At 38.0% G+C, this 11,430-nt stretch overlaps 1 protein-coding gene across 1 annotated transcript in view; it reads left to right on the top strand.

Annotated features, from left to right (window-relative positions):
* Window positions 1-266: 266 nt before the first annotated feature.
* The window catches only part of LOC131149192 (protein transport protein SEC23 D), a 52,563-nt gene continuing 41,399 nt past the window's right edge, over window positions 267-11,430 (top strand). The window contains exons 1-9 of the mRNA XM_058099417.1: window positions 267-787; window positions 1,650-1,715; window positions 8,736-8,789; window positions 8,885-9,057; window positions 9,225-9,411; window positions 9,571-9,716; window positions 9,801-9,955; window positions 10,134-10,215; window positions 10,366-10,481. Of these exons, the coding sequence (XP_057955400.1) occupies window positions 460-787; window positions 1,650-1,715; window positions 8,736-8,789; window positions 8,885-9,057; window positions 9,225-9,411; window positions 9,571-9,716; window positions 9,801-9,955; window positions 10,134-10,215; window positions 10,366-10,481 (1,307 nt within the window). The 5' untranslated portion in view covers window positions 267-459. The remainder of the gene's footprint in view (window positions 788-1,649; window positions 1,716-8,735; window positions 8,790-8,884; window positions 9,058-9,224; window positions 9,412-9,570; window positions 9,717-9,800; window positions 9,956-10,133; window positions 10,216-10,365; window positions 10,482-11,430) is intronic.

The following is an 11,430-nucleotide window of genomic DNA, read 5'->3' as shown; positions in this document are numbered from 1 at the left end:
TAGTAGTTTTCTTCCTCTTTGCTTCATAAGAAAGTAGGGATAGGTAACCATTTTTCAGTTTGATTTATAATTTTTTATTTTTCAGTTATTAGTTCAATTTTTGTTCCACTCATAAGGAAAATGGTTAATCAAATTCAACCAGTATATTATATATAAAATCTTACTTATTTAAATTAAAAAATATTTAATTATAATATTATAAAATTTCAAATTAGATCCAATGGTTCATTTGGTAAATCGTTTGAAACAGTTTAATGAGTTGGGCTAATGAGTTCTACCAAAAAGTATTAACAAAAAAAAAAAGTGAAAAATTTTCCAAGACCAACTGGGCGGGCGAGTCAGTCTGAGTCATCGGGAGACCGATTAATTTCTCACTCCGCTGGACTTCCTGCCTCTCCGTCGGTAGCAAATTCATCCCATTTCCTCACTGCAACAAACAATCCAGGACTTCTCTCAGCCATGGCGGTTAGGGCCACGGTATCGCGGTTCCCCATCGACCCCGACGCCCAGGAGAGCTCGGGCCTGCCGTGGGGGGTGACTGTGACGCCGTTCGCCGGCAAGGACGAGAACGGCGCGTCGCCAGCGTACGGATCGGACGGTCACTTGCTTCCCCGGTGCGAGAATTGCTGGGCCTACTTCAACACCTACTGCGACCTCGATCAGTGGGCCTGGAACTGCTCCCTCTGCGGCACCCTAAATGGTCTCTCCTCCCAGGCCATCGCTCGCTACTCTCTTCCTCGGTCTTGCCCCGAGATGATGTCTTCTTTCATCGATCTCGAATTGCCTGGTGCGTGATCTTCGGTCTCAATCTTCTATGGAAAATAATGCAATCGAAGAGGAGAAGAGAAGGAATTTTTGTGTTCTGTGCCTTACTTTTTTCCCTTTTTTTTTATTTTTTTTTTATTTTTTATAATACTGTCTTGGTTATATGAGCTTATTGGTTAAGAATTTTGACTGAAATTAAAGGTTTCGTTTTCTTTTACACTTTGTTTGGACTGAGTGATTTGGAGAGAAAAGAAAGGAAAAGACACCATCTAACTTAGTCGTAACCATTTGCCTGAAAAATAAATATTTTATTTAAAAATTAGTATACTTTTATACAATATAGACTCTAGCCATTCCATTCACATCCTATTCCATTCAGCAAATTATAAGGTTAGGTTTGGTTTACCGAATCCCTATTCCCAAAAATAGATTAATTTTGGTATGTTAGTTACAATTAATTATATAAGAAATTGTGTTGATATTATGAAGCAAATAAATAATTTGAACATTTTATGAGTTTATAATAAGGAATGGACAAGGAATAACTATTCCTAAATTTCATTATGGGATATCTATTCTTTTTTTATTACATGTTGAATGAAATAATTAAGAATAAATAAGGAATAATTATTCCCTTAATTCCTAAAATTTAAACTATATTTCATCTTATTCTAATGATAGCTATTCCACCAAACAAGCCAACGAGTGTTACACTCAAACTTGAATGTTGCATGTTCAGGACACTAAAACAGCCTCCCCAAATGTGGAAGTGAGGTTGGGTACATCATGTCCTCACCAGGCGTGGGATCCTTGTGCATTGAGTGTCATACTTTAATTTTTTGGCTGGTTTTAGATTGCAATAATTGTGTTTTCTTGTGTTGTAGTGGAAGGAGCCGAAAAGGAAGCAATGTTGGCTCGACCCGTTTATGTTGCAGCAATTGATTTGTCCTGTAAGAGTTTGGTTTTTTATTTTTGGTGTATGTCTGCATTTATGCATTTCTAAATTTTATATAGAAAAGTGCTAATCGTGTAAAAGATTTTGTGGACAAAAATAGCCTTATCTTTGATAAATAAGACACTATATTTTAAAAGAAAATAAGATTCAGGTAAGCTATTAGATAAAATTCTAATATCATTCACACAAACAATTGATATAAGGAGTGATCTAATTTAGTGATCTAATTTATTTGAAAGTAGAAGAAAGTTCCTAATTGGTCATAAACTAAAAAAACAAACGAAAAAACTAGCAATTATAAAAATTTGGTTGTTGAATCACAATTTATAGTAATGTTTTACTCATGATGGCAACTCAAAAGTAAGTCTCTCAGATGTGCAATAAAAATAGTTAATATTGTTCCGATAAAAAAGGTTTAAATTTCATGTACAAAATTAAGTTTTACATAACTCATAAAAAAATTAAAATCAAATTTCCTTACATTGAAAATTTCAAATCCAGCACCCATGCATCTCATAAAATTGATACAAAATCTCTAATAAAATACTAATATGTTAGATATTTTGTCCTTAGATAATAATACCCCCCTTTTTTTAAATATCAGACACATGCCTATCTGTCACGGTCCGACTATTTTCACACCGTTGTGAAGGGCCGTGCGGCGCTAGCTAAAACACTCTTGCTTAACTAGCCAGCCTTTCATTTACCAACATTCATCCACGAAGCATTTTCATTAACATTCATTCAGATAGCAACGGAAACAGTAATCAATTCATGAAAGCCGTGACAAGCAAGCAGTAAACATTGAAGCAAATGTAATTCATTAACAAATCCTTCGTTGACATGGTGTACTTAGCGAGGGAGGCAAGTAGGCTAAGCACATTGATAATTGCTAGTGAGTTTTACAATGATTGATGAACACTCACCCTCCCCTAAAGAGGTTTTTATGTAATTATCATCCCAGCACTAGAAAACATCAAAGTGATCAAGGAGTCATACTGCCTTATTTGGCTTACAAAGACTCTACTAGCAGAAAATAATCCTACACTAGTATTTACATGATGAAAACCCATCCTAAGCACACGAGATAAGCGGTCACAGGCAAGCATAATGCCTTGAACAAGCTTAGCACGTGACACTATCACATGATAGAATGTTATGCCTACAAATGTCTCTTAAAATATTTATCTATCTACCTAGTCTAGTAGCCTACAAGAAGAATGTAATGCAAGACAGCGTCATGGATTTGCTGCGAAGGGAGAATTTAGAAAAATTGAAGAGAGAAGGGAAAGGGAAGTACAAGAAGAAGGAAGGTAGAAGAAGAGAGGAGAGGAAGGAGATACAAGAGAGCCTATAATACATGAAATTACACATGTACCCCTAAAGATACATGTAATTACACACCCACCCTAGAATACACAAATATTACAAAAAATCCTTTACACGTTATCCTATACCAATTAAACTACTAAACTAAGCCCAACAACCCTTGACCCAACTCTTGTGAATTAGTCTCCAACAATGGCCAACTTACCCATGGTTTGGCGTCTTTCCCTATATCAAATCTTCCTAAATAGAAAAATCCAGTCTCGAAATTTGAAATGTGAGTATTAGAAGTAAGTAGCAAACTTGGACTCTTCAAAAGCCGGTGGTTTAGTGATGCAAGAGACCACGTCTCATTGGCAGTACCATAGACTTGAACTGAGAATTGGCATTGATGAATATATTGGGATGACATACTCAACAATGGGAATGTTTGAAAGATTTTGGATGTCTTTAAACATTTTTACTTCCTCGCTTGTATTGTTTTGAAGCTGAGTGACTATTGTTTTCTTTTAGATCAGCAAAGAGGAATATTTTTAATAGTAGGATAAAAGCATCAAGGGGATGCCACCCAAGTACAATGGAAACAATGAAAAATAACGCAACCCTCATTGCAAGTTGTAAAGGAAATCAAGGATTACAAAAATGCTCCTCCCAACTAGCACATTTGTTCTATTAGAAATGATAGTTATTCAATGTTCCTTGATAATCTAAAGTGGTGAAACTGTTCCCTCAAAAGCTCTCCTGTTCCTTTCCCTTCGGCACCACCCAAAAATTAGCAAGGGGATGAGGGAAAGAGACTTTCTTCTATTCTTGTTAGAGCGTATCCTTTAACTTGTCTTCACTGTAGTTGCAGTGACCCACTTCTGCTTGACCGAGATGGCCAAGTTCGAGAGATTTTTAGTCCTAGAAGGATGTGCTCTACCATTTCAGCCTGCTCCAGGATAGTCTGAAGGGGCGAAATCATTCCCTCAAAAGCTCTTATATTCCTTTCCCTCCACACCACCCACAAATTAGCAAGGGGCATGAGGGAAAGAGACTTTTTTCTGTCCTTGTTAGAGCGTATCCCTTAACTTGTCCTCACTGTAGTTGCGGTGACCCACTTCTGCTTGACCATGGAGATGGCCAAGTTCCAGAGATTTTTAGTCCTAGAAGGATGTGCTCTACCATGTCAGCCTGCTGCAGGCATAAAAGGCACCTATTAACGAGGGGTAAGCCCTTTCTCTAGAGGTTGTCAACAGTAAGGATCCTCTGGAGAGTTGCCTCCCACATGAAAAAAGCAACCTTCTGTTGAGGCTGCAGTTTTCCAAAGGAGTTTCCAAGGGAAATTGCTGCTGCACTCTGTGGGGAAATAGATGTTTATAGTATGCGTTGACCATGAAGTTTCCTCTTTGTTTAAGGTCCACTTGGGCTCATTGGAGGTGGCCTTGCACTGGATTTTGTAAAGATGCTGTAGAAGTTTGTCAGATGATCAATTTCCAAATCAAAAGCATTCCTAATCAAGGGAATGTTCCAGAACATCCTTTGGTTAGTGAATTTTAAGAGCTGGCTAATGAGGGCATCTTTGTGATAAACATGTAAAGTAGTGTTATAAATCCAAAATATGTCATAATGCATTGTGGGGGGGGGGGTGTTCTGATGAAGCTGCATATGAGTGACTCCATTTCCAGAAACCACATTCATAGTACATCGTCCATCAATGATGAATTTGTAGACATTTTCTCCATATATAAGAAAGGTATGGATTGGCTTGGCCAGAGTATGACAAAAGCCATTCCTTTTTATAGTAAGCTGTCACCATGTTGCTGGATACACACACACACACACATATACACTGCAACTATGTATCACCAAAAGCCCTTGACACAATTTGACCATAAGATTGACTCTCAATTTCTCAAGAATCATCTTCAATTCACATGCAGTCTTGAGTAAATGCAGAAATTAAACAAATTTACATAAAAAACGCACAAATGCAGCAAAGCAAACTGAATTGCTGGCGGTGACAAATCCACGCTCCAAAGTGCTGATGCTGATGGTACGCTGATACTACAATTTCTAGCCTCTCATATGAAAATCACAGTCAGCAAAATATCATGTCCACAATGAAACTATCAAGTTGAGATCAAAATATCGTGGAAAAAAACCTGAAAATCTCATGGCTGGAATCAATTTAACATGAGTCTGGAAGTTGCAACAATTTCATGAGTGTTCTCCACATGCACAAAGCTAGCATGTGGGGTGCATGCGTTGCTGGTGAGGGTCCTCCAGCAATGAATTTTCGAGTGGTGGTAGATTGAGGGATGGTTAGTAGTGGTGGTGGCAGTGTGAAGAAATAAGTCCAGGAAGTTGGGTATTTTGAATGGGTGATGGCTGGAAGATGCTTGGCCAGCGCATTAGAATTTGCCGGTGATTGGATGGTGATAAAATTGCAGGGTTTGGGTTTTCAGGGGGTTCTGTTTAATGGCATGGGTGGTGTTGTGAAATGTTGGCTGGAAATTAGAGTTTGAATTTGAGGGGCACGACTGCAATTTGGCTGGAAGTAGGTGGTGTATTTTTTTTGGCTGAAATTTCAGAGTAAAGATCAAGAAAACCAGAATCAAGAACAGGAACAGAAAATCAGGATCAAAGAGGCATAGAAGTAAGAGAGAGAGAGAGAGAGAGAGAGAGAGAGAGAGAGAGAGAGAGAGAGAGGAGCTGAGAATGAGAAGAACAAGGGAGAAGGAAAGAGCTGCAGCAGATTAGAATAGAAATTAGACGACAGGGCAGAATGAGAAAAAATAGAAACAGAATTAAAGAGTTAGAATTGAGGGAGAAGCATAGAATGAAGAGGAGATAAGAAGATGATAGAACAAGGGAGAATAGAAGAAAACGACAAGACAGAATTATAGAAAGAACAGAGGAGAAAGTCGGAAATAGAACAAGGGAGAGAGATAGAAAGAGAAGTACAAAACATAATGGAGAAGAGAAGGGAACGAGGAAGGAAGAAGAGGGAGGAAGAAGGAAGAAATGACAGAAAGCAGCAGAGAGAGAGAGAGAGAGAGAGAGAATGCCTCATGGATTTGCTACCAAATGAGAAATTAGAAGAAATCAAGGAGAGAAGGGGAGGGAAAGAACAAGGAGGAGGAAGAATATAGGGTGGGGTGGGGGACTGACGTTAATGTCTCAATTCAAATTCATAAATAACCGCCTCCTACATGGCTTTCACACACTATTTATAAGAAAGCCTATAAAACAAGAAATTACACATATACCCCCCAAAATATATGAAGGTATAGATACACAAATATTATATACAAGCCCCCAAATACGCATAATGCTATACTAATTAAATTAAACACATAATAAACTGTTAACTAGATGCAACAATCCCTTGACTTAATTCTTCAGAATTAGTCTCCTTTACTATGGTTTGGTTTCTTCTCCTACATTAGAATGTCATAGTTACAATGATCATGATGCATTTGCCAATTTGGAGGCTTAGTTTTGCATGCAAGTTTTTTTTTGATTACGTCAGGTGTCCTGGCCTCCCTGGCACATTCAGCTGACACTCTAGCTGACACTCCCGTTGACCGGGCACACTCTGGTGGCGACACAGGGTACTCAGACTATTCCCATGCCCATGCAACAAGGCCCCTCTCACTGTGCAGGGGTAAATACGGGATTTGCTCGCTTGGGGCAGGAATCGAACTTGGGACTTAAACCAGCAAGTGGCCCATCCCAAGCCCGCCCTTGCCACCCGAGCCATTGCCCGGGGGCTCAAGTTATGTTTTTCTTGCTGCATGAGTATGTGGTCATGTTACAAAGTGGGCTTCAAAAATGTGCACAGTCTTCTATCTTAATGATGTGTTGAAATTGAGTTAATTTTTTAGATTTTTAGATGGCCAATAAATTGGAGAATGATGTTAGTATATAGAATTTTATTTTGTTAACTTCATTTAAACACTAGACTAGGAATTTGCCACAATTTTTAAAAAAATTAAAATTGGCCTCATCATGTTCTTTTCCAGTTTAGTATAGTGAAAGGTGCCATCATAGCATTGGGAGCACTATATTGCCTGAATTGTTAGGCCTTAAAGGTGAACCTGCACAAGTGAGGCGTGGTGCTAATTTCTAAAAGTGTTGTGTGTGTATGTAAATAGTAAGCTTGCACAGACACGAAAAAACAATCATAACTTTCTAGTGCAATGAAAAATGTTTTATGTTTAATTAATCGAATGTCTGCCTTGCGCAAATAGGTAGAGGAAGCAAAATAGTAGACATGGAAAATTCTGCAAAATCATGCTTGCAAGGTGCTTTGTGTAGGGTCTTTTTAAGAGAAATTATTAGGTTAAGCTGCCTAACCATGTGAAGTTATAGACAACCAATCAAATCCTTGAATTCTTGTTTTCAATTAATGATTTTTGGTTTCCAATTGGTTGTATGGAATGCTACATGGTCAGGCAGGCTAATCTGATTTTTTCCTCTTTAAAAAGCTAAGCTTTTTTATGCTAGAGCTTTATTTTTATTTTATTTTACCAGAATCCTTATAATAAAATGGTAAAGCCCCTTACTTTTAGGTACTTGCGTGCCCCAGCTCCTGGTCCTTTGCATCAAACATTTGCTGTTGTGATTGAGTGAAGGCACCATGCCTAAGTCTTCATAGGGTGACTTAGGTTGGCTTGTCTCGCTTAAGTTTCTTAGCTGAGGGCTTGAATCGCCATTATGTTGATCAAGTGAAGATGTTTTTATTACATACTTGCATTTAGGGGTGTTCCTGGGCTGAGTTAAGCTCAAATTCTCTCAGATACAATATTTTTGGTTCAATGCAAAGTCAAGCCTATGTTAAATCCTTAAGGACAAGGTTGATTTGGTTTGGTACTCGGTGGATTAGGTTAGGATGGTGACGTGGTTTAGTTTCTTTTTTTCAAGAAAAAAAAATGACACAAGAATATGAGTGAGATTAGAATTTGCAAAATGTTTGCAGCATTGAAAAACTAGTGTCTTTTTATTTATTTAGTTATTTTAATTCCATTGGAGGCCTTGTTGGGCCTATGCCACGCAATGGGATGTAGGTCACTGTCCATCCTATACCTCTTTCTATTCCCTTTCAAGGTTCAAACTCATGACCTCTAACTTGAAATCCCAAGCTATAACCATTGAGATGTCCTCTATGGGACAAACATTAGTGTCATTCAAGTTAAGTATACATGATAAGTACTTTGCATTGACAACATATGAAATAAAGAAAATCACAATTGGACAAACATAAGAATAACTTGCATATTATTGACCACATTAGTCATCAAATGCGAAAATGTCCAACAAAATGAGAAATGAGATGGGGAACTCCAATCCTAATGCAACTGCAGGATTCAATAATCTACCTAGGAAGTTCGCTGACAATACTGACAATATATAGGCAATGTGTATACACATTACCTTATTGGCAGTATGTATATTTACATTTCCTTATGGTCTTAGTGTATTACCATTTTGCATGATTTTGTACCAATGAGTTGTCATATTTTCAGTGTGGAAAAGAATTGAGCTCTTTTTCTTGTTATGTGGTTTATGAACTATTTCTCCCTGCTCCTTTTGAGCCTATTATATACTTGCATTTACCCTCTGTTTTGAAATAATACGTCTTTTTCCCATGCATTTGTAGAGTTTTGATTTTGAGATGAAGCTGATTTCTTGGTTCTTTCTGCAGCCTCAGAGGAGTTTTTGGAACTCACAAAAAGTGCTTTGTTAGCGGCTTTGGAAGGTTTGATCACTGCTATTTATGAAAATGACTCTTCAACTGTTTCCTTGTATTAGTAACATTTAGACTTCTTCTATCTACTTTCACTCTAATTACAGCTCTTGGCCCTGGATCTTTGTTTGGGTTTGCTACATTTAGCCACAAAATGGGGTTATATGATGTTCAAGGGCCTGTACCTGTTGTAAAGAATGTGTTCATCCACGCTGATTCAGAGGGCACCCAACCCATTGAGCTTGAAGATGTCATGCCTTTGTCATCTTTCTTGGCTCCAGTATGTTGTTAATGGATTTTTACATTGTTTGTTTTTTTTTCCCTTGTTGGGGAGGGAGGAGCGGAGGGTTTCATTTATTAAAGTTGTCTCGCCATTTAAAGTGTGAATTTTTTCTTACTATATGATAGGCTATTTGTGCATCTTAAAATGCTTTAATTCTGATACAGGTTGAAACTTGTAAGGATCGCATTGTATCTGCCCTTGAAACACTAAAGCCAACTACTTCTTGGGAAAGAACTGCAGCTCCAAGTCAAGGACTGGATGGTGTTTTGCTGGGTGGGCGAGGATTTGGAGTGGCAATGGAAGCTCTTTTCAGTTACCTAGGTTCAGAATATGGAAACACATTTGCCTTGGGTATGATGAAGTTTAAAGCTTATACCATTGTGCTTCCGCTTAGATATTATGCAAATGGAATTACAGCTTAGCATTGTATTTCCATTTTGTGCTTTTGTGTCTGTTTTTGAGGGAGACCATATCACTATATCAGTCTTATTTTTATCAAAATTATTACAGCTCGGGTATTTGCATTCCTTTCTGGTCCTCCTGATTATGGAGCTGGGCAACTAGACACTAGGCGATATGGTGAGCAATATGCTAGTAAGGGAGAGGATGCAGACCGTGCTTTACTCCCTGAACAGACACCTTTCTACAAAGAGCTGGTAAGTGTTTAAGTTTGAATTATGTGATATTTTGCTAGAGAGGTGTGTTTTTGGGATAAGTTATCATTGACATTTATTTCGCAGGCTGCTGTTGCTGTTCAAGCAGGTGTTTGTGTGGATATATTTGCTGTTACAAATGAGTACACAGATTTGGCCTCTCTGAAGTTTCTTAGCATTGAGAGTGGAGGCATGTTATTTTTGTATTCAAGTACAGAAGATTCAACACTCCCTCAGGACATGTGAGTATGAAAATGTAATTGATCCTGGGAGTCTGGAACTGATATTTTACATCTAAAACAGCATTTTACTTTCATTAGTTCTTCACATTTTGCTTATGAGGCAGAATAAGATAGTTCACATTTTCATTCTTCTTTATATCCAGGTAATAGGATTTGTTAAAATGATTTCTGTATGTAGGTATCGCATGTTAAGTCGTCCATATGCCTTTGGCTGTATACTGCGATTGAGGACGTCTTCTGAATTTAAACCTGGCCATTCTGTAAGTAATTTGTATTTGAAATCCTTGCGGAAATGTTGCAGTTTTTTCATTGATATTTCTTCATCCCAAACCCATTCCACCCCAAAAAGATAAATAAATAAAAAACAACAGTACTTGTTAACATTTATCTCTTTTTTTTTTTCTTTGCAGTATGGTCATTTTTTCCCGGATCCACAGTATGAAAATGTTCAACACATTATATGTTGTGATTCTTATGCTACTTATGCTTATGACTTTGACTTTGCGAACACTGTTGGGTTTTCCAGGTAGAATTATCTTTCTGCCTGTCATCAATCCTTATTATATCTGTGTGGTTCAACCAATGCTTATCTATAGAAGATATATTGCCATGTGGAATTTCATGTATGAGAGGGAAAAAGGGAGTTGGTGTCCCCCACTTGTTTCTGCTGCATCCATCTTATAATAATTTTTTTTTTCCCTCAAAATGTAGCAATTCAGTGCGGCGTGTTGATTTGCACTGTACGGTGCCAAAAAAGTGATTGTGGCATTACCACAACTTTTGAGAACCAACAAAATGGTTTCCAAAGTTGCAGTAATCTGCTGCCATAAGAGACTTGGGACTGTTCACTAATCGTACAACCCACCACAAATGCAGAACCACTCCATTCATCTGGCACTGGTGTGAACTGTGGATCCTTCTCCCCCATCTGCCATCACTGTAGAGGTGCAGATCCTGCCACACCTGCAATAACAACATGCTTATCCTACCTCATTGTCCACTTACAACCATCCCATTCCATCCTTAACCAACCCCAACCACCCCAAACCCATCGCCCATCACCAGCTTGGTTTGGGAAGGGGGTAGCTGGATCAGATTGTGCGCTTCTACAAACCATATAAAATAGTATGAAATGTGTTTGTATGTTATGTTTTCATAATTTTCAAATGTGTAAACCTAGAAACGTGGTAGATGGTGTTCAAAGCTAAGAAACTCACAACTAAAGTAGCTCAAGCGATTGAGGTTTTGTATGATAAAGGGATTGAGGTTCAAATTGATGCATTCGTAGCTCCATATAACAAGAGATTAGGTGGTTGGAAGAGTGCTTAAATGTCAATAGGGGGGTTCACATTATTCTTGTTAGTGCGTGTCTATTGAATATTTCCATGTATTTGTTACTTCTTATTCACAGTTAATGTTGATGGGAGATTAGATACCATTTCTGGAGATTTTTTAAGGTTTGGTATGATGGTAAG

This window comes from Malania oleifera, chromosome 2 (genome assembly GCF_029873635.1).
Source record: "Malania oleifera isolate guangnan ecotype guangnan chromosome 2, ASM2987363v1, whole genome shotgun sequence".
Taxonomy (NCBI): domain Eukaryota; kingdom Viridiplantae; phylum Streptophyta; class Magnoliopsida; order Santalales; family Ximeniaceae; genus Malania; species Malania oleifera.
This window is presented reverse-complemented; position numbering and strand designations above follow the sequence as displayed.